Source organism: Myotis lucifugus, unplaced genomic scaffold (assembly GCF_000147115.1).
Source record: "Myotis lucifugus unplaced genomic scaffold, Myoluc2.0 scaffold_18, whole genome shotgun sequence".
In the NCBI taxonomy this organism is placed as follows: Eukaryota; Metazoa; Chordata; class Mammalia; order Chiroptera; family Vespertilionidae; genus Myotis; species Myotis lucifugus.
The window spans coordinates 2,213,037-2,235,843 of NW_005871066.1; the positions used below are offsets into that span (position 1 = coordinate 2,213,037).

Here is a 22,807-nt window from a genome sequence, read left to right on the forward strand (position 1 = left end):
CACTGAGCTAAACCGGTTAGGGCGGAAGCAAATGTTTCTTAAACATCAAATTTCCTTTATTGAACAGCAAAAATAAAATCTCCTTAAGTTTGATATAAGAAGAAGGTTCATTGTACTCCATTGATGTCTGTTGTGACCTTTATTTTTCAAGCATTTCAAAAGTTTCTCCTTATTATTGCTTCTCGGCCTTTTGGCTAAGATCAAACGTCCTAAGGTATTCTGTTTTAATCAGTTTAACATCTGATACATCCTTTATCTGTGGGCCACATATTGGATGGATTTTTGGAACGGGGAGATGGAATAGGAGCTTGCTCCGTCAATAAACAAAAAATTTCTCTCCTTACACACTACTTCTAGACCATCGTTCTTCTCCTCTCTCTTTAACCCTTCCAAATTTCTGGTGTTCATGACATCCACATTCATTCATTCTCTCTCTCTCTCTCTCTCTCTCTCTCTCTCTCTCTTTCCACACACACACACACACACACACACACACACATACACACATATATACATGTATTTATTCTTAAATACATCACAGTATGTATATACATGGTGGAGCAAAAGTAGGCTAACAGTTTGAAATAGTTTATTCGTGTATTATTATTTATTAACATTATTTTCCATACAAACAACTGTAAACCTACTCTTACCCCACCTTGAATATACATACTGTGATGTATTTAGGAGTAAAGGGGCATCATGTTTGCAAAGGACTCTTAAACAGTTCAGAAAAGAGAGAGAGAGAGTTATATAGTTATGTATCTATTGCTGTGTGTGTGTGTGTGTGTAAAACTTTGTTGGCTCCTCTTCCTGTGCTTCACCACTAAATGACTAAAACTCAAAATTCTACTCTTGTCTACCTTTACACACACTCCCTAGGTGATCTCTCGGTCCTATTGCCTTAAAGTGCCACCCGTATACTGATGGCTCCCAAATTTATTTCTTTACATGATCTCTTCCCTGAGCTCCAAACTCTAATATCCAACCACCTATTTGAAATCTTAACTTGTACCCTAACTGCCAGATTGAACTTAACATTTCTAAAATAGAATTTCCCCACCAAGCCTGTTCTTCTTCAATCTTCTCCATTTCTTTGAATAGCACCACTAGCTACCCAGTTGCTCAAGCCAGGAACCTAGGGGTCATGTCAATTTCCTTCTTCCTTTCCTCCCACTCTATCCACATAGCCAACCTGCAGCTATATCCTGGGTCTTCTTCGCTCCCTCTCACAGCTTCCTTTTCCCTCTCAGCCATCATCACCTCACTTGGCCCCCTGCAAGAGTCTCCTATCTGGTTTCCCTGCTTCCACTCCACCCTCTTAGGCACTATCCTCAGAGCAGTCAATGCAATCTTTTTTTTTCTTTTAAATTTTAATCTTTATTGTTGAAAGTACTACATAGGTCCACCTTTTCCCCCATTAACCTCTTCCAGTTGTCAATGCAATCTTAAAAAAAAAAAAAGCCAATTATGTCACTGCTCTCATTAAAATCCACCAGTGGTTTCTGATTGCACTTAGACTAAAAGACAAATCCCGTTCCCCGGCCCCTGCCCGCCTCTGAGATCTTTCTTCTATCACTTTTCCCCAGCTCCCTGGACTCCAACCACGCCGACCTTCATGCAGCCACAGGGATTATGTCAAGATCATTCCCATCTCAGGGCTTTTACCGTTGCAATTCCCTCTACCTAGGATGCATGTGCTCCCAGATTTCCTACGGCTGGCTCTTTTCCTTCAACTCTCAGCTCAAAAGTTACTTCCTCAGTTACTTCTGACACACACACACCCTTATCCACATCACCACCTAGCATACTTCCCTGACTCACTGCTTCATAGCACCTGTCTGTATCAGAAATTACCACGTTTGTGAAGTTCATGTCAGGTGGTTTCTCCAACTGTAACGTAAGTTCCAAGAGAACTATCTGGTTTACTCACCAGAGCACCCCTGATGTGTGTCAAGGACTGGCTGATATATGTACATCATGTGTACACACATAGGTATGTGTGTACTATCGGTAACTTCTGAGGGCAGGATTGTGTCTTTTTCCTCTTTTTGTCTTGCACATAGTAGGCACTTAATTAATATCTGTGGAGTAATTAATGTACATCCTATTTTCTTCCAAATGCGATTAAGATGGGCAGTATTTTTGCCTGATTAAAAAATATCTGTCCACCCCAGTCACTTACAACAAAACATCCTATTTTTAAAAATCACTTTCCCAGGATTTTTGTGCTGTTCTGACCATTTTCATTGACGTGCAAAGGCGGAGGCGGTTTCACAAAGCATTCTCTTATTGGCCTTCCACGTAATGCTTTTCATTCTCCTGAAAAAGACATACTGAAAACATTCCATTCTCAGGACAGGCATCCTGAAAGCTCTCAAGCTTCGCCGACAATTTTTTTTAAAGCCACAAAACCAACGATTCCGTGGATTTTTGTCTAAGATAAATGAAGGAACGTTTGCCTCAGGGCTTCTGTTAATGCCGGTTAGAATCTGGGTTAGAATCTGGGTGTTGCAGCTGAGTTGCTCTGTTGTTTTACAGCAGAAGCTGCAGACCGACTCTCCTCAATTCATGCATTTCCATAACATAGAATGTCATAAATTGATTCCAATAGAACAGAAAAGAAAGTCTTTTCTTGAAGCTTCCCCTCCCCCCAATCTTTTAAATTCTCATGTGAAATTTATATTTTAATGTTCTAATTTTTTAAAGTTACTAAGCTAACTTCTCCTTAAGAAATTAAACTTTTCTCAGTTCCCAGCATAACCTATGCTTGATCTGTTCTCAAAGAAATGAACTTTTGCTGGAAAGTGAACCCTTGCAGTTGTTTGTCTCTCCCTGGCACTAGCAATACTTGTCAGCAGCCTTCTCTGGTCTTCACCATCCCTCTCCCTCTTTCTTGGTCTTTATTACCCGCTCCTCTATTGACAGTAAATTATCAGATGTGTTCTACGTCTTTCAAAAGGAGGATGTTAATCTTTTTTCTTTAAAAAAGAAATCCTCTCTTATTACAGAGATTTTTAGACGGGATTTTTATTATCCCCAAACTCCATCAACTGAATAGTTTGCCATGTAGCATGGAATATACAGATTAACATATGAGTTAACTAAACAAAAGTTACTGATAAAATAAGAAAACTTTAAGCTCTTTATTCATAAATAAAAATCCCACATAAAAGAATAATATTTCTATTAAAGTACCCATTTCCCTATCATTTTTGTATTTAAATTGAATGGAAATCATCATTAAATTAAAATAGTCCACAACGTAATGCTGGTAGTGCACAGGGAACTGAGCATAAAAGGGAAGTACAGTAGGACAACTAACTACAATGGTATTCTTGGCTAGTATTGGAAAACTTAAGTTTAGTAAAACTTTAAAGAGGGGAAAAGGTGCATCTTTAAAGATAAACATAACTTACTAAAGTCAGTTTTAATATATTTTAACTTTATTTTACATTCAGTGCTTTGAAATGGGTAATCACATCAATTCTCTTGAAATTAATGGTTTATATAGAATCAGATATAAAGATATAAGGGCCTCAGAAAGATGGGACTGTTCATTGTTCTGGCACATATGCAGAGACAATGCTGACTCAAAAGCAGCCAAGCGGGCAGCTGCAAATGGAAATACTAGGCAGGCATAGCTCAAAGCAGTAATTAACAGAGCAGATGCAGAGCTTGACGAGGATGAATAATTGCATAGGCAGTAACGGTAAAAGGAGCCAATAACAGTACTAGTTTTGTAAGAAGTTAGATAAGCTCTTTGTGCTCATGGATTTGTTAGCAAGACCACTTCAATGCCTAATAGCACAGGAAGAAGATCTTTTAAAATGCTTTGATTAAATTGACATGCAACTTTATATAATACTTATCAGTAAAGATATTTACAAATCAGTCAGACACAAGAAAATGTAGAGTGAACATAAAAATAATTTTGAAAGTAAAGAATGAAATAATATTCTAGGGGCATCCGGCTGTTTTTTGGAATTCTTACGTTAAATGAACTGTTGAAGGAGGAGGCCCCTTTAGTGCGCATCATTTTCTAATGTGTGTGTGATGGATGTATAAAACCTTCCCTACTGACCAGCAAGGCTCTTGAGGATAAGTTTCATGTCTTTTATGTACTCTAAAAGTACAAGTCCCAGTGACTGTGTATAAATAAATGGAATGAGTGAAATAATACATTTTGGTTTCTTCAAAATATAATGAAAATGGACATTCTGATAAAGCATGCTTTAGTAAAAACATTCAGAGTAAGTTGTTTAAATGGATGCTGACATATGACTCGGAAAAATCTTTCAGGAGTCTTTATATTTTGAGAAACAGTGACTTTAAAAACTAGAAATATGCAGGAGTAATAGATGCATTTATAGCAAACTTGGAAAGTGGGTTTCAGAGTTTTAGGTATATAAAGAAGCTAAGGGAGGCATAGAAGGAAGCTTGGTATGTACGATTCATTTACAGCCTCTTTCCTTAGGACATGTTTTGCAAGGATAATTGCTCTTATGAATGCAAAGGATTCAGTGCTCATTACTATATCAAGTGCTTTAACCTAGAGAGTTTTTCTTATATACCCATTTTATATCATTCTATTTTCTCTGAGTTATCATTGAAAATGCACTTTCTATTGTCTACTTATTCATTAACTCACAAATAATTTATTGAGTACCTACTGCATGCCAGGCACTATCCTAGATGCTGGAAACATTGCAATGAACCCCCCCCCTCCCAATTTTTGCACTTACAGAAATTTTATTCTAAGGACAGACAAATCAGCAAATATATAATAAAATGAATAATGTTAAGTGTTAAGGGAAAAAATGAAGCAGAGAAGGGGGATAAGAAATCTGAGAAAGGAGTGGAATTTTAAATCGAGTGGCCAGGTAAGTCCTCACTGAGACATGCCATTTGGATTAAGTTCTGAAAGAATTGAAGGAGCTGTCGTGGGCATCTGGGGGGAGAGCCTTCCAAGCAGGGGAAATCCCAACCGGCAAAGGCCGTGAGGTGAAAGTGCTTGTCATAGTTGCAGGGCATTGAGGGTGCCCCGAGGGGACCAAGGAGGCGAGAGTAGAGGGAGATGAGATCAAAGGGGTGGCAGCAGGCCAGGACATAAAGGACCTCATAGGTAAGAAAGGAAGCCATTGGCGTGTTTTACTTAGGGGAGTGATATTTCTCCCGGCCACAGGATCACACTGATCACCAGTCCTATCAATACAGTTTGTATTGTAGCATTGAGGATATCATGCAGGGGTACTCATGGTAAATGTATCTGGGCTTCCTCGAGTAATAAAAGGTGCTCATATTATCCAGCTCAACCTCAGGTTTTTAGCTTTTCCGCACCTTCTAAGTTAACTGAAGGGCGGAGAAGACTGGCTTTGCAATTCGCAGCTGGGGCTGAGTTTCACGTCATAACCCCTCCCTTGTGAAGCTACTGCCCAGTTAAGCCCATTTGAACAGCGCACAAACGCCGGTGCGGGTTATCAGTCAATACGCGTGCTGTGCACGCCGGGAGTTGTAGTTCCTCCCCGTCTCGTGCTGCGAGCCCGGCCCGGACCCGCGAGCGCCCCCAGCGGCGCGCAGGCTCCAGGAAGCGCAGCTCCTGCGGACGCCAGGAACGTTTCCTAGCAACGGGGGAGCGGCCACGTCACAGCGCGGGTTCTAAACGCTGCTACCCTCCGTTGGGCCTCGGTGTGAACCTTCAGTCACCTGCGTGCTGCAGGGAGCACTGCTCACAGCCCCGTGTCCGTCTGTCCTTACCCGCCTAACCTGCCCCAGGTCGCTGACCGCAACCTCCCCCGCGACCTCGTCTCTGAGGCCCCGGCCGGCCCGGCGGGCTCTCGTCCCCCGCGCCCGCGGAACCCACCGCCCGCGACCTCGGCCAGACGATGCTGGAGTCCATTCGCGTGACGGGTGAGTGCGGAAAGGGCAGGCCGCTGGGCTGGCTGGGCGCCGCTGTCTGTCCCGCCGCTGGCTGGGTCCTGACAGCTCCGAGGCCCAGGTAACGGTAGATGCGGGCTCCGTGCGCGGAGATCCGGGACCAAGAGATGCTGCGGGGGAGGGGGGGGCGATGTGCGGAGGGGGACCAAAAACAGTCCCTTTTCCTTTTGTCACTTATTATCATGCACAGATTACTGGCCCTACAAATGCACAGTCTAAACACGCATTGTTAAATTCTATTTCAAAACACAGTAGGTATGTCAGTAGGCATTATAGTGCCCTAGGACATAATTTTCTAGACTGCTCATAAAAATCAGAGCTAACCAAAAGAACACATTTCTGTGTGTCCGTATTTATACTGCTTATTTGTATGCGTGCTTCCATTAAGTCAGTAAGGCATTTTTGAGTTGATGTTTCTAAAAGGTCACTTTAGTATATACTATACCTAGGTCAGAAAGTTTACTGACTTCATTATTTTTTTAAATAACTATGGATATTAATCATTTAAAAATTATCTCACATATACTAGGATAATTCTCTAGCCACGTTCCCAGCATTTGTTTCTGTATAACGTTTCTGCGAGACAGGGCTGGTGGGCGTCCGGTGTTCTGAGGAAGAACAGAGTAAGAGGAAATGCCTAATTCTGACACTCGGCATCACTTCAAGGCATTGCAGTACCCAATAAACCACCTTTTCTCTGAATATTTTAAGTGTAAAACTAAATTCCTTTCCATATATTCATGGTCTTGATTTTGCACTATTTTATTTCAGTTCCGTGGTATAAACTAGGGGGCAGATTTTGCTCGGCCATTGCTGGGGTTTATCTCATTGCGATGTTGACAGGAGGCACAGACAGTTACAGGATCTAAGATCTAAGAGGCCACTTAAATTGGCATTAGATTTTTTAAAAATGTGATGTGATGTAGATGCTATTTGCATCTTAAAAGACAATGAAAATGTTGAAAGTGACTTAAAAATGCCATCCCATCTTTTTGTCTTGGAGCAGGGCTCCCAGCCGTGGCTCTGCAACATTGAATTGATAGAGAACGGTTGGTTGTGGGGCTGTTCAGTGCATGGTGGGATGTTTAGCAGCATCCCCCGCCTCCCTTACCCAGTGGTGACAGCCAGAAATGTCCCCAGACATTGCCAAGTGTTCCCTGGAGGGCAAAATTCCGCCCCCCCCCCCATTTGAGGGCCACTGCCTTATACAGTTAGATTCTGTCAGAGTGACAGTTATTAGGTAACGATTTAGAAGTAAAATCAATTAAAATAACTTCCCCAAGGCACAACAATCCTTGCAGAGAGAGTGTATGAGTAAGATAGTATTAGAAAGCAGATGTTCTGACCAGCTAGTCAGCGATTTTTTTTATATGCAGAGTTGGAAGTCTGAAGAGAGCTGCTTTATAGAACAGTAGACACAGACCTCTTGCCTCAGCTCTCTTCCTGTAATTTAATGCAGGGCATGTATCAATCTAGCGCTTCATGTTGAATACCTTGAGAGAGAGAATTTGGCAGTGAATTTCTATAGTTTATTAAAAATTCAAACAGCCATTTGAGACAATTCAGGCCTCAAATTTACAGCCTCTTTAAAAAGAATTGACCAGGTCATTTTTCAGAATAGTTTCCCCATTTCTTTGACATAGAGCTTGACCAGTTAGGATGATAGCTCCGGAGCCCTAGCCCAGCTTTCATGGCCATACAGAAAGCCCAATTAGGATGGCCAGACGCTTTATGGAGAGCATTTAGCCGAGAACATGTCCCTCCCCCTCACTATCCCCTCACTCTTCACTGATGCCCAGGAGGCCTGGTCCTGGCTAGCAGGAGAACTTCGTTATTTGGGGTGAGAGTACTAATGGAAATGTGCGTGCATTTGATTTTTCAGCTCTAGAATCGCCATAAAGTTAGGACAAACTGGTGTTTATTTCAGGACTGAGCAATTAAATGTTTCTGAAATCACTCCCTATGTGATAGCTTACGCACTTTTGACTTATTAGTCATGATTTCATATAACCTAAATACAGCATTGTGGTGTAACTGCCGATTAGGAGAACTATAGTAAGAAAGTTGTGTGTGCTGTGTATGCGCTATATGCTGTGTGAAGTGAAATCAAGTCAGAAAAGGTTTCTGTGCCTTCCCACAGCTTTTTAAAGAAGATAGTGTATTATACTAAAGCCACGAAAATGTTGGTGGTAGAATGCAGAATTAATTGCTTAATGTTAAATTTACCTGGGAAATCCAAATTTAAAGATTCTAAGTATTTTCCCATTTATGTTATTTCATGGAGTATTTCTATAGGAGCTGAATAAAATAATTGAATAAAATAATGATACTGATCATGAACACCGGCTGCACTGGTCTCAGCACTTAAAAGATTAACTTTGTTGTTCCTCGCACCAATACTATAACGTATGTAGCTTATTATCCCTTTTTACAGATAAGAAACACAGCACAAAGTTCAATGACTTGGTCAAGGTCACAGCTACTGATAAAGATTCAATTCAGCTGAGCTCCATTCCCAAGTCCACGTTCCCAACCACTAGGAAAGGCACGACACTGTTACAAAGACTATACGACACAAATTCAACATGAAGATCTCATTTAACAGCAGTGGCACATTATCTGGTAGCTCACTCAAGTTTTTTAAGTTTTGATCACAGACAAGTCTGTAAATTTTGGTCTGAAAAGACCATATTTTACTAAAAAATTGTTTGAAAATAAAAAATAAGTCATTGAGCTCATTCAATGAATAGCAAGTGCTGTCAGAAACCACATAAGACTATGTCAGTTTATGGTTTCTTACTGCCCCTATTTTGTATGTGACATAGATGTGATCGATGCGTCATCTGGAAATGAAGCTCCTTTGTAACAAAGGTGAATGTTTAAAATATTGGAGACCAACGTCTTCTTGAGCTCAATGTGTGGACTTATGGGATGAAACACTTAGGCACAGTGCTCCTGTGTGTCCTGCAGCCATAGTAGGCACCTGCCATTAACACTTGTCTTCAACACCACTAGTTGTTTCGTCTTTTAAAAATATTTTTAATTGATTTGAGAGAGAAAGAGACGGGGAGAGAAAGAGAAACATCCATGAGAGAGAAACATCAATGGGCTGCCCCCCGACCCCCTACACACACCCTACTGGGGATTGAGCCCACAACCTGGGCATGTGCCCAGACCTGGCATTGAACGGGCAAACGGGCGACCTCTCGGGGCATGGCAGGACACTCAACCACCTGAGCCACGCCGGCAGGGCAACTAGTTGTTTCATTTTCTTATGCTGGACTGGTATGACTTTTTCTCAACCACCAGGCATTCAAATCTTATATTTTTTCTCGCCTCTCAGATTTTCTCTTCCCTTTGCTACATCCTTGCATGATCAGAGCAGCGAGCAAAGACGAACACAATGTCTCCGTAAGGGATCATACAGTTTCAGTGTCGGGGAGGCCATCATACAACAAACGTAAGGCCGCAGCCATGGCACGTGCTTTGAAGACCCTCCCAGAGGCTCCTGAGCAAGTGGTGTTGAAGTGAAGGACGAGGAGAAGTATATCCAATAGAGGGAGGGAGAACTCGCCAAACACAGGGACAGTGTGAGGAGGTGCTGGGTCTGGAGGGAGAGGTGAGCATGGGGCTGATGCGTGAAAGGAGGCTCCAGTGGACTGAGTCCGGGAACTGTGCAGGGCGTGGCCGCAGCAGAGCTGACCACGAGTGACCACGTGTGCCATGGTGAGGGGTTTTGTGTTCATCCTAAGTGGAAAGTTCGCTGCTGTTCTAGATGGTGTTTAATGCTTCTCTCACCACAATCATCATTTCTGGCATTATAGAACACTGCATATTTTCAACTATAAAAAAATAACACCACAACAGTTTCTGACCAAAAAACAAGTGTCACGTTATAAAAAATCATGGCCACTAACAGAGTAACATGAGGTGCTCCTAGCTGGGACAGTGGCATTTTTAGGAATCCTGGAATACAGTTGTGTTCCTCAGTTCCTGGAATTGTAATAGTAGGATCTTTTCATCTCATTTTTCAACTTACAGTTGAGAAACTATAGTGGGTGCTGTTGGATTTAGAGATGATGTAATTAACTAGAGGCCCGATGCACAAAATTCTGCCTCTCGGCCCTGCGGCCCTGCCCACTGGTCATTCCGGAAGGTCGTTCTGCCGTCCGGTCTAATTACCATATTAGCTCTTATTATATAGGATAGCTTTTCTATTATAATGCAGACAGTTGGGGAACAAATGTGTTTTCAAAGATACTGATTTTTCATAAATCATTTTAAAAAATTAAGGTGTAACTTACATTCATTAAGGTTCACAAGTCTTAAGTGTGTCGCCTGATGAATTTGCACATATGTAACCACTACCCAGAACAAGATGTCGAACATTTCTTGCACTCATTACGCTGGTACCTCCTCCTAGTTATAACCCCTCCCTCAAAGCTAACCACTGTGCTAACTTCTGGTTTTGAACTAGATATAAATGGAATTATATGGCATGTGCTCTTGATCTGGTTACATTTGCTCAGTATTACCTGTAAGCTTCATCTGTATTGTTGCTTGCAACCACAGTTTGTTCTTTTCATTGCAATATACTGTTCTATTGTATGAATATACCACAGCTTAGTCATCCTTTCTACTGTCCACAGAGATGATATCTTTTGAGGTTTAATTAATTTAATCCCCAAATAGGATAAACACTTGATCTTATTTGGGGATTATTTTGTTTGGCTTAGCCTTTTCTTCTGTTTGTCATCAAGCAACCTGTTGTTTTGTGGTGAAATTACCCCGGGTTCTCAGGTTTCATAAGTATTAGTGAACCATATAAAATTGTCGTCTTGTGGGTCAAAATCGGTTGAATGGTAGTTTTCCACTAGGCTTTGTTTCTGGTGATGTAATCTTCCTTTCAGCCCGGGGCCTCCTAATTACTGTGAAACCTCACCTCTTCACAACCCAGAAACACTGAGAGCCAGTGCGCAGTGCTCCCCGCTCCCCGCTCCCCGCTCCTCTAGAAGAGGAATGAGAGGCACCGATGGGCTTGGTGATTAGACTGATGTTACAGAGAGGCGATTGAAAGCGCTGGGAATGGACGCCAGGGCTCCTGGTACCTTTGCTCCCGTTCTAGATACAAACGGAGCTTTCATTGTGTTAGTAATCTCAGCGCACTCACCTAGTTGTGTGAATATACCGAGTATCAGTTCTAATGCAATATTTCCCTTTTTGCCTCACTTTGAGTAATCAGGTTGGGATGAATGATTTCTTTGATCAACAAATCATGTTCATTTACACCCTCCCCCCCCACCCGGTTCTAGTGCAGCAGATTTCAAATGGCTCAAATGCCACTTTAGTGACTTTTAATATGAGAACGTTTGATTTTTTAGTTACCTTATTACGCTTCAGAGGGAAAATGAGTTACACTTCCCCCAAAGTTTAAATTTTTCGGGAAAGAGGAGTTAGAATAGGATGTTCTTCAGTGAAACTCCTGATTGGGCTTTTACTATGTTCTTATGCAGGTTTAAAGGTCATTTTTCTTAAACAATAGTATTTAAAATTACAAAAAACTTTCAGGTTCTCTAATACTTTTCATGCAACTGAAAACAAGGTTCGTGTGCCTACTGTGAGAAATTAATTTATATCCTTCTTGTGGGAGTGACGGGCCACCTGCCCACGTTCACGAACTTCGTGGGATGTCAACATTTGGCAGGATTGGCATTTACTAAATCAAAACCCCGGGGCGCTCCCAGACTTGACTCAGCAGATGGGGCTGAAAAGGGGCCGAGGCTGAGGCTCTCAGGCGGACGATTAGCACGTGAAGGAGATGCTGCACCTGCTGGGACGGGCCGTGTCACACGCTGTCGCACGCTGCCACCTCTCCGCCCCGCTCCTCCTGGAGGGTTTGGCAGATGGTTTCGGACTTCGTTAAAGTGCCCTGGAGCGTGCAGGCTGTTCGAGGTGGGACAGAATGACGGAGGAACAGGTCACTAGCGCTCTGTGACAAAACAGAAGAGCTCTATGAGCTCCCGCTTTGGTCACAGAGCTACTGAGTCTTAGGAACCAAAGAGCGCACTTTTCCTTGAATGTTCATTTTTATAAATCAACACAACATAAATGTAATAACTGTCAAAGTTAGAAATTCCTCAGAGTAGTTTTCTGCATTGACTTTCATTGGGCAGCTTCCCCCCTTTTCAAGCGAGAGCCCGGTTACCTCCCTCGACCTTCCTGGCCGTGCCCAGTCCTCACCTGACTTCTCTAGGTGTGCGATCCCCTGTTCTTATCTCAGTTCTCTTGCTCTTTCCCTTTTAGTGTCCATTTCAGTCTTCCTTTCTTATCTCCTGGACTCCTGGTGTCTTTGGAGAAACTGACCTTGCCCGTGGGCGTTGGGGCTGCAGCCTGTGACCTGGTGTTCCTTAGCCCATGTTTGCCCGGCCTGCCCAGCTCAGAGTACCAGTCGGCGACACTTAAGTCCGAAACCCGAGGAACCGGGACCCACCCACCGCCATGAGAGTTTGTTTGTCCTGTTTATTTTTGGCTGGTCGTTAGCATTGACTGAATGGCTTCTTTATGCAGTCAACCTTCAACTTGACCTGTGCAGTCTCGCTCCTGCCTCTCACCTCTCAGCTTGGACATGCAGTAGACATTTAACCCCCGCAAGTTCATACTTTCATGTTGTCTAGACACCAGAATTCAAACTTCACATGTTGGCCTAGAAAATGTTAAGTAGGACTTTTAAGTACCTTACATGTTTGGATTATTATCCACTTTTGACCTGGTACTATTTCTTTACCCTCAACCCTATGAATTTCTGGACTTTAAGTAAACACATTTAGAGCAAATGTCTCTACCTTGGCACTGTCTTCGGATGAATATTTTGTTGCAGGAGCTGTCCTGTGCATGGAAAGATGTTTAGCATCATCTCTGGCCTCTACCCACAAGATGCCAGTAGCTCCTCCCCACAGTGTGACAGCAGAATGTCTCCAGACATTGCCAATTCCCCATTATATTTCCACTGGTGCGGTGTCTCCTCATGTAAATACAGAATGCTCCCAGAACTACTAACACCTGCTGACCTACCATGGTTGGAGAGTGGCATGTTCAAGGTCATGCTGTCCATTCAGTGTACATTTACGGAATGTCTGCCAGATCCCAGGCTAGATGTTGGAAAGAAAGAGAAGACTAAGACACGGTCCTGGTACCTATCTTAGTACATCAGTATCCACATTACCACGTCTTCCTGGGAGCCGTGTTCTCTGCAGAGGAGAAGTGATGTGTGTTGTGCATGTAGCCGAGTTAATCTGAGTGTCTGTGGGTAACTGAATGAGTGACCCTACACGAGAGAATGAGCATGGATCCTGTGACCAGACACACCTGCATTCAAACCACAGTTTGCTGTTTATTACTCTCGTGTCCTATAACCTTGAGCCAATTACTTAACATCGCCGAGGTGTGATATAACGTCCAGTTTTGGTGTGAAATCCCAAACTCACAGAAGTATGGCAACATATGATGGTGCTATTGTTGTTATTATTTATTCCTACTTACTGTGGAAAGGATCCCTGAACGCCTCATCTTGAATGGGTGAGTGACAGATGTGTGTGGATAAATAATTTTTTTAAAAATGAAATAAAGCGTGTCTTTCTTGGCCAGGCAAGCACTTGTCCAAGTCAGCCAGCATTGAACTTGCCTCAGCGGGAGGGGCCCAGGGTTGAGGGCTAGCGGCACCACAGACCTGGGAGCGAGGCCTGGTTGAGAACCACGATGCGTCCCGTCTGCAGAAAGGAGTTAGAACAGGATAGTGACCAGACTATGCCAGATGTACAGGTAGGACGTTGGCTGGAGCCTCGTTCAGACAAGCAGGATGAAGGCAAACGCAGCCGCTGTCAGTGTAGACTGAAGCTGAAAGCCCTGAGGCTCTGCTGAAACGCCCTCATAGGTTTCTCTTCACGTTGCTCTCCTCCTCTCTCAAGTCTAGGTTATAGCTCCTGCTTTTCACATTTAAGCTTCTACTCCCTTGTGTTACTATCAGGTCTTCCTAGGACTGCCTCGCCTTTGGAGCCGGATTAGAAGCTGGTTGAAGGCAGGAACCATGCATTCGTGCAGATGTATTGTAAGAATACTTAGTCGTATTCCAAGTATTTGTGGAAAGAAGGGGTGCAAATCCAGTCTTACAGCAGCACCTGAGCAGCAGTATATCAAGTGATTCTTGTCTCTTTAAGCCACTTGGGAGGTCTAAAGACAAAGTTGACTTCTCCTTAATTTGTCACTTGATATGCTGGTGTCTATGTAATAGTCATTACAATTTTTTTTCAGACATGGCAAGAAAAATCCTTGATTTTCTTTCATCTTAATCTATAGCCTAGAATTAAGAAAACCAACCAGCTAATATTGAGTGACATTACTAAAACATGCTTGAACATATGCACATCATTTTTAATCTTAAAAGTGGTTTTCAAGGTCAATAAGGCAGTGTTATTCTTCCTTTACCGATGGCTACCTTTGTATAAACTATCTGATTTCAAGATTGTATTGCCTCTGAAGGTGACTCGGACTTATGAAATCCCCGTTCTTTGGTAGAGTTGACTATTCAGATTATTTGCATGCGCTGTCTCAGTCTATATTAAACTTTGATCATCGAGATGGTTTGGAGCTGTGGACCTCTATAGATCACTCAGAAGCGACAATGTTTAGCATGACCACAGTTAGTAACGTCTCCTTTTAATGCTTAAAAGGTCTTTTCTAAAGATGGTTGCACAGTTATAAAGTCTGCAGAACCTTCAGCACCCTTCCCATGTCATCAGCAACTCGCTTCATGTGGTGTCTTTGTTATTTCTTGTGTTTGATTTTGTTTACGGACACAGAAAAGCTTCACTGGCCCGAGCAGGAGCTGGCCCAGAAGTCCGTGCTGCACGCAGAAGAGGCCGCGGCCGCGGACCGCCGCAGGAGCACCTCCCAGCTACCGCCCGGGATCCTGAAGGACATTTTCACCACCGGCACCAGCAGCTACAATGTCCTCCTCCAGAGCAGAGAGGAGAAGAGGCATCCGTCGCAAAGGCGGCCTTCCTCCGCCCAGCCCAAAAGATGTAGGAAGCCCAGCAAGTCTCCCTGCTCGCCTCACAGCAAAGAGCTTCGCAAGACGAAGGCCCTGGTGCCGGGACTGAGCCGCGGCGCCTGGTGCTGCCTCGACAAGCAGTCCGCTGCCCTCATCACGAGCGCCCTGTCGAGTCCTGTGGCCTTTACACATGGTATCTCTGTTACAGGGAACGGCATAGCCCTGACACCCAAATCCAAACACAAGGTCAAGCAGCACCATTTCTCCCCTCTCCCCAAGCCGAAGCCGCAGCCCCCGCCGCAGCTGTGTCGGAGTTTTGAGAAAGATGATTCTTCTGGGAAGAAGTTTTGTATTCTGACTGCCATAAAGCCCACCAACCTGGAGAGGGAGAAGCTCAGGTTCTTCAAGTCCGACTACACCTACGACCCGCAGTTTGAGTACTCGAACCCCTCTCTGCCCAGCGTGCTGGCCAAGCACAGCCACGCGTCGGACCGGTTCCTTAAGCAGGTAAAGCGCCCCTGCAGGAGCGGTGTTTCATGGTTACGTAGCTAAACAGTTATTTGCCGTCTTATAAAACGAAAAAAGACTTTAAAAGTATTGCAGTTGTTTACATGTTATAGTTAATCCCCATTCTGTCCACCTGGACACGTACAAGAAATTTCCAGGTAAGTGGCACAGCCTCTATGTAAACTCCTTCACGCTCCATAAAGAATTTGTTTCATCGACTCCGTGGCAGGAAGACTCTTTATTAGATTCTTGTTGTTGTTGTTAATCCTCTCCCGAGGATATTTTCCCATTGGTTTTTAGAGAGAGTGGAAGAGAGAAGGAAAGACAGAGAGAAACATAGATGTGAGAGAAACACATCCATTGGTTGCCTTCTGTACGAGCCCTGACCAGGGCCCGGGCCGGGGAGGAGCCTGCGACTAAGGTACGTGCCCTTGACCGGAATCGAACACGGGACCCTTTGGGCCGCAGGCCGATGCTCTATCCATTGAACCACACCAGCCAGGGCGGGAAGACTCTTTATGAGGAAGAAAGCCTCAGATCTGGCTCCCGGCTTTCCTGTGGGAGTTACAGGCCTGGGCCGTTAGTGAGCCCACAGGCAAGTGCAGCCCTTTTCCATTTGAGCGGAGGAAATGGGCTGACTGGTTCTGCTTGGCTCTGGACCGCAGTCTCCGGTTCTCCTGGTCGGATCCCACCCCCAGCTGGCTCAGGCCCCACACACATCGGGGCCATGAGCTTTCTAGTGCTTTGCTCACCTAGTTTATCATCATCAAGTCAATATGAGGCGCTCATTTAAAGAAGAAAAGGATGAAAGTATAAAAGTTATCTTCAAGGTTCGCCAATCCTATGTGACTGGCAGGAGCAGCACTTTCCAGAGTCCCGTTCAGACACGTGGCCCATAGCTCCGTGGCATGCGTGTTAGGGCTAAACTTCTCAGGTACCTGAGCTTCACCTGCAGGGCACAGTGCGACCGGCAAAGGCAGACATTTGGTGAAATTAACCTCGCACCGGCTGTTCTGGCGCAGCAGGCTCGGCGTGGCTTTGTCGGGGCTGTAGGGCGTTGGCGGGCTGGGTAGCACGCATGGCTCCACCGGCCTGGGCCGCGTGCCCTGTGATAGCGTTTCTGCCGCGTGCAGTTCTTTGGGTTTGTGCCAGCAGATTGGGTGGTGTTACAACTGACATGCAATCTGACCAATCATTTAAGCCATTAGGTAGAGCTTATTTTAAGATTAAAATAATTTTAATATTGCTATTTAATTTCCTTTGCTAGAAGAAACCTTTTCTACCACACCTCTGTTTTTTTAGAGGGCAATCACTTTTTATTTAAATGTGCTGAGATTGTGCCAAACATTAATTTAAAAAGTCAGCTGTTGCTTTTATCCCTATTTTGGCAATCACTTTGTGATTTTTTGTTGGAAATTGCAATTGGTTGAATGTGGGGATATCACATTTTAAATTTATGATAATTATTAAAGAGCTGTTTGCTTTCCCCTCCTTAGTGCTGAGAGGAAGGGCTGAGATTTATTCGCCAACACGTTCTAATTTGGAGTCCCACCCCAACCCCTGCCAGTAGGGAGAGGCTTCCCGCCACTGTGCTCTCATTTCTGTGGGAGGCGGTGAGGGAGCATCCGCAGCCGCACAGACTGAGAACTGACATGACTTGGCCTGTGGCTCCACAATCTGTGCTTTCACCCAATTCCCATGATATCCTATTCCTTAGACTGTATTTCTCAAAATAACTGTTATTTGCAAATACACTACATTTTTGATTATCCATATTAATGGAAGGAAACCTTTATATGGATTAGCTCAGATGGAAAGGTCATTCCCTGCTCCCTCCCTGGACCGGCTGTCGCCAGGGCAGCCCCCTTGCTCTCCTGCGGTAACAATGCCACCCTGGCTGCAGGTCTGCAGGAGGGTCAGTAAAGGGAGCAAGCACGGTCAGAGGGGGAGACGCAGTAATAGGAGGAGCCACCAATGGTGATGTGAAAAGGAGCGTGTAGGAGGAGGTGATGTTTAAAAACAAACACCTCAGTGAGAATACACCACTGAATTGACTTATAAAGAAGAAGGCTTTTGAACCTTTGATTTGGTCCCAGGCATCTTGCATGGTAACCTGTGGGGGGAGAGATGCAGTGAGGAAAGACGAGGGACTAAGTATTGAGGTGAAGACAGATGTTACAGCCAGTGACACAGGCTTCATTTCTTATGAAAAGATCTGTCCAGGAGCAGAGCTTTTGACTTTTACATGTGGCCCGGAAAGCAATGTGTTGCTTTTAGAGTTTAGAGTAGAAGTGGAACAGGTGATTCATTGTCGTTTAATCCAGTATTTTCCAGCCACATTTGGCCACGGAGGCCTTTTAAAATGATACCTTGTCCACCACTTTTCCATAGAAATAGTTTGGACAGCACTGGCCTAGGAAAGAGGACTGTGACTTCCGGGGGTGACCTCCACAGGATGGGGGGCGGGCTCTAGATGGTAGAGTTTATAAAAGGGGGGAATGAAGGGAGGGTTGGAATTGAGTGGAGGTCAAACCAATGACCTTAAATTCTAAAATTAAAACCCAGCCTTTAATTCTGTTGAAACTTAATACGATACATAGTCATATGGGAAATAGACAACAAACCCATTCAGTCTCTCTCCCTGTCGCCTCTTTTTCTCTCTAACTTTGTCCTCACAACAACCCTGTGAGGTAAGTAGGGCAGACATTCTCATCTCCATTTGCCAGCGGAGGAACGCAGCCTGAGAGGGAGGAATGACATGCCTGGGCTGTCACAGCCCGTAAAGGGCAGGCGCCAGGTGAACAGGCGGGCTGGCCGCCCGTCTCCCGCCCCGTCGCACCCGTGTCCCTATTGCACCGAGCGACACGGCAGCTGAGCAGGGAGATAGCTTTAAGCACATGACTGGTGAAGCGGCTCGTGACGGATGGTCAGGTTTCCAGCCTGCTGAGCCGTGGACAGAACCAGCAGGCCAGCCCGCAGCAGGTCCCTCACAGAACGTGTCAGAAGCTTGTTGTATCTGAGACAATGCTGCACAGTTTGTACGGATTTTTCATTTCCTGGGGTAGTGGTTTAAAAGTTACACAGTGCCATTTGATGCACTATTCCTTTTTATTTATTATTATTTTTTATGTTACTTTTTAAAATAGATTTTTATTGATTTCAGAGAGGAAGGGAGAGGGAGAGAGATAGAAACATCAATGATGAGAGAGAATCATGGATCGGCTGCCTCCTGCACGCCCCCCCACTGGGGACTGAGCCTGTAACCTGGGCATGTGCCCTGACTGGAATTGAACCAATGACCCTTCAGTCCACAGGCCAACGCTCTATCCACTGAGCCAAACCAGCTAGGACTGGACTATTCCTTTTTAAATGACAGCTTAAGATAAAAGTCACATGCCATGCAGTTCGCCCACCGACAGTGTATAGTCAGTGATTTTCAGTATGTTTAGAATTATGCAACATCACTGCTATCCAATTCAAGGACATTTCACCACCTCCTCCAAAAGAAACGCTGTACCCATTAGAAATGACTCACCGTTTGCCACCAACCTCTCAGCCCTAGGCCAACGCCAGTCTACTCTCTCTTTTTCTATGGATTTGCCTATTCTGGAGATTTCATATAAATGAAATCATTAAGTATGTGGTCCTTTGTAACAAGCTTCTTTTACTTAGCATAATGTTGTCAAGATTCATCCGTGCCATAGCTGGTATCAGGGCTTTATTGTTGAGTAGTATCCAAGTATGTATCTATCACATTCTATGTATCCATTCATCAGTTGATAGACATGTGGGTTGTTTCTGCTTTTTGGCTGTTATGAATAATGCTGCTATGAATATGTGTGCACATTTTTGTGTGGACCTATGTTTTAAGTTATCTTAGGTGTGTACACCTGGTAGTGGGTCATGTGTAGTTGGTCATATGGTGGTAGATTGTGTAGTAGTGAGTCATTTGTGTTAAAGAGAAGCGAACACATTGGAATCTGGGAGGGAAGGCAGGGCAGGGTGGGTGGGAGGTTATCAACCAAAGAACTTGTATGCATATATGCATAACCCATGGACACAGACAATAGGGTGGTGAAGTCCTGGGGGCAGAGGACGGGGGGTGGGTTGGAGGGGGTTAATGGGGGAAAAAGGGGGACAGGTATAAATTCTTTTCAACAATAAAGATTTTTTAAAAAGAGAGAAGTGAATACAGAAAGAGAGTAGTATTTGTAACTACAGGTGTTTGTGAAAGTATGTGCAAGGGCGTGAAAGCTGCTTAGGATTAGAAAGAGGCGGTGTCTCAGTTGTATTTTCATTTGGGATCAATAAACACAGACAGTCACGATAAATGAGAGTATTGCCGGCTTATTACTCCCCTCGCTTCCGCGATCTCTTCCTTCTCCAGTCCATCAATATCATGGAGCTGACTTTGCAGAAATACGGAAGCTACGAGAAGTTCGAGCAGGCCACGGGCGGGAGCCTGCTGTCCAAGAGTCGGATCTGGAGCCACGTCAGGAAGTACATGATGAAGGAAGGCTGCCTGGGGGAGGTGAGTCCTGGTGCGAGCGCCGTGGGCACGTAGCCCTCCTCAGGGCCCGCGGTGCTGGCTGCAGGCTGTGTCTCTCCAACCCTGTCTAGCTCCTTAAATTAGTCACGCAGATTTCTGACTAAATACTGTAAGTCTGATTTCCCATTGCATGGAGCTGTGTTTAGTTTCTTTTCTTACCGCCATTCCTGTATCTCTTGTGGGAACATGTGAGTGGTTTCATGAAAATGGTCAATGAAGAGATTGCCCTGGTGGCCCCGCCCTTTGGAAGCCAGGTCCTGGCGTTGAGTGTGGACATAGCTCTGGCCCGCAGTGAGCAGGCCTCCGCCTGCACCCGCCCTGCGTCACTGCAGCCGGGCTGAGCGCAGCGGGACAGGGCCCGGTCAGTCCTCGTGTCTTCTCCGCAGAGCCCTTGCCTTCCTCCCAGTCCAGGAAGGGCCCTGAGGTCCCACAGGCTCAGCATCAGAAGGTCCAAGGGACCGGCCCTCAGTTCATCCTCTTGGTACTGGGAGCATCGGGGTGTTCCTGGGCTTTGTTCCCCCACCTTCACATTTGCTGACATCTCTGTACCTTCCCTGTGGCCCTCAGGTCGTGGTCCACCTCACTGAGGACCTGCTCTCCCGCGCCTCCATGACGGTGGTCAACGGCTGCCCCACGCTGACCATCAATGTGTCCACGGCCCGTGAGCACTGGCTGGAGGGAATGCTGAGGCACGAAATCGGTAGGGCGGCTTAATGTCCCATTTCAAGTTAGCCTCTTGAGGCCCTGTGCAGCAGCATTAAGCTTAAAAAGTCACTGACCCCAGGATTTCGGTTTCTTGACCTTAAACTGAAGGAACTGAATGACCTGATCTCTGAGATTCTTTTCAAATATCAAGTCTATGATTCTTCCCTTTACAAAAATACAAAAATAACCTCTTCCGAGGAGCCCTGGGAGCCTGGGGGGCGGGAGGGGGAGGGGGGCAGTGTGCTCCTTCCTGCTTCGGGCAGCTGGCTTCTGCTGTTGGGGTTGATTTGGGCTGAGAACGGCTGGCAGGGTCTTGGGGAAGGAAGTAGACTGGCATTTCCTGCTTCCACGGCCCTCCCGCAGGCACACATTACTTCCGGGGCATCAACAACCTGCAGCAGCCCTGGGGCAGCTGGACGGGCCGCCGGAAGCACGAGCTGAAGCCCAACAACCCTACGGAGGAGGGGCTGGCGAGCATCCACAGCGTCCTGTTCCGGAAAGACCCCTTCCTGTGGCGGGCAGCGCTGCTCTACTACACTGTGTTCCAGGCCAGCCGCCTGTCCTTCTGCCAGCTCTTCCAGGACATCGGGAAGTTTGTCAAGGACCCCAACACGCGGTGGGATTACTGCGTGCGGGCCAAGCGGGGCTGCACCGACACGGCCCAGCCAGGTGGGTGGCCCCGGGCCATCGGTCCTCTGACTTGGGGTGAAGATTAACAGGAAAAACGGGAGTGATGAATGTGCCCGCTGAACCCTCACAGGCTTAGTGGTTAGGAACCACTCACTGGGGTTCACCAGTTGTCCCTACAGCATTTGAAACCAATTCCAGACATTTGTCCCTTTACCTGCAGATACTTCTGTACGCGTCCCTAACCGATAAGGACAACTTGTTCACAACCCCCGGGCTATTAGCATAGCTAACCAAATCCACAACGTCAGAGCACAGGACTCCCGAATGGTGGGTTTCAGTCCACTTAACAGCAACATTTAACCAATTCACACGTTATGTCATGGTGGGAGGAGGGTTTTCTTTGTAAATGAACACTTTTTTTTAAAAAAGGATCAGATCTCATGAGCTGTTTCTACTCACCATGTCTTCATCCACATTTTTTTTCTATTTATAAACCCCATATTCTTTAAAGCCCAGTCCTAATTCTGGATTTCTTAGGGAAGAACAGTATCAGAATCACCTACAGTTATTTTAATGGTGTGTGTTTTTAAACTAGCAGTTCAGACATCCTATGCTTCCACATTGCCCCGGTGAGACGTCCCCCGCCCTCTCCACCGGACGCCCGCATTGCATCATGGGAGTTAAGGCTGCAGTCAGAGGGGGGGTGGGGGTGAGGGTGGGATAATTATTTATAGGAGTCATACCATTTAAGTTACCCGTGTTTCCTTATAATTAGGGGAAATGCTATTTTAATTATGGGGATGGGGACCTGGGGAGGAGAGATTCTTAAAAGGGAGCTGCTGGTCTCCGTGTGATCCTGGTCCTTGCAGAGACCTTACATTGGACGTTTCACAGACAGAGCAGTTACACACAAGGACACGTGTCACCTTAGAAAAGCCTTCTGTGCAGGGCTGGTCCCTGGACGGGATGGTCAGCACCTCATTCCTGGGCGCTGTCTCGGACATGGGGTAACACGCTGTGGTCCCCGCAGGCTGCTTCAGTAAGGACCAGGTGTACCTGGACGGCATCCTGCAGCTGCTGCGGCACCGGGACTCCATCGACTTCCCCCTGCTGACCGCCCTGGGCAAGGTGAGTGACAGGGAAGGCGCCAGCCACCCCCCCGCCCCCCCCCCCCCCCTGAAAAAAAAAAAAAACCAGACAATGCATCAGGAAGAGTAGTTGACCCTATCTGCTGGAATTTCAAGTTAACAACACTGATGAAAACCTAAGGGTCGGATAGTCTAGGCCCCATAAAGAGTTAGGTTCTAGCATTGGGTCTTGAGGTAAAATTGTTAGACTGCAGATATAATTTTCTATTTACCAACATGTAGTTACGGAAGAAGACTGCTAGTAGAAAAGTATCTTGGAAAGACAGTTACCCTATTACCTGGTTC

General features: G+C 45.4%; 1 protein-coding gene and 1 non-coding gene across 4 annotated transcripts in view; both read left to right on the forward strand.

Moving 5' to 3' along the window:
* Positions 1-22,807, forward strand: part of KIAA0895 (KIAA0895 ortholog) — a 33,117-nt gene that overhangs the window by 6,576 nt on the left and 3,734 nt on the right. The window contains exons 2-7 of one of the 3 annotated variants that reach the window (XM_023751034.1): positions 5,776-5,910; positions 14,793-15,490; positions 19,878-20,021; positions 20,607-20,739; positions 21,108-21,413; positions 22,405-22,502. In XM_023751034.1, the coding sequence (XP_023606802.1) occupies positions 5,886-5,910; positions 14,793-15,490; positions 19,878-20,021; positions 20,607-20,739; positions 21,108-21,413; positions 22,405-22,502 (1,404 nt within the window). In that variant the 5' untranslated portion in view covers positions 5,776-5,885. Of the gene's footprint in view, positions 1-5,668; positions 5,911-14,792; positions 15,491-19,877; positions 20,022-20,606; positions 20,740-21,107; positions 21,414-22,404; positions 22,503-22,807 lie in introns of those variants that run through there. The other 2 variants (XM_006085325.3, XM_023751033.1) reach the window with 2 other exon arrangements.
* LOC111825252 lies at positions 175-374 on the forward strand. Its single transcript, XR_002828411.1, has one exon. It is a non-coding gene; the product is annotated as a U2 spliceosomal RNA (small nuclear RNA).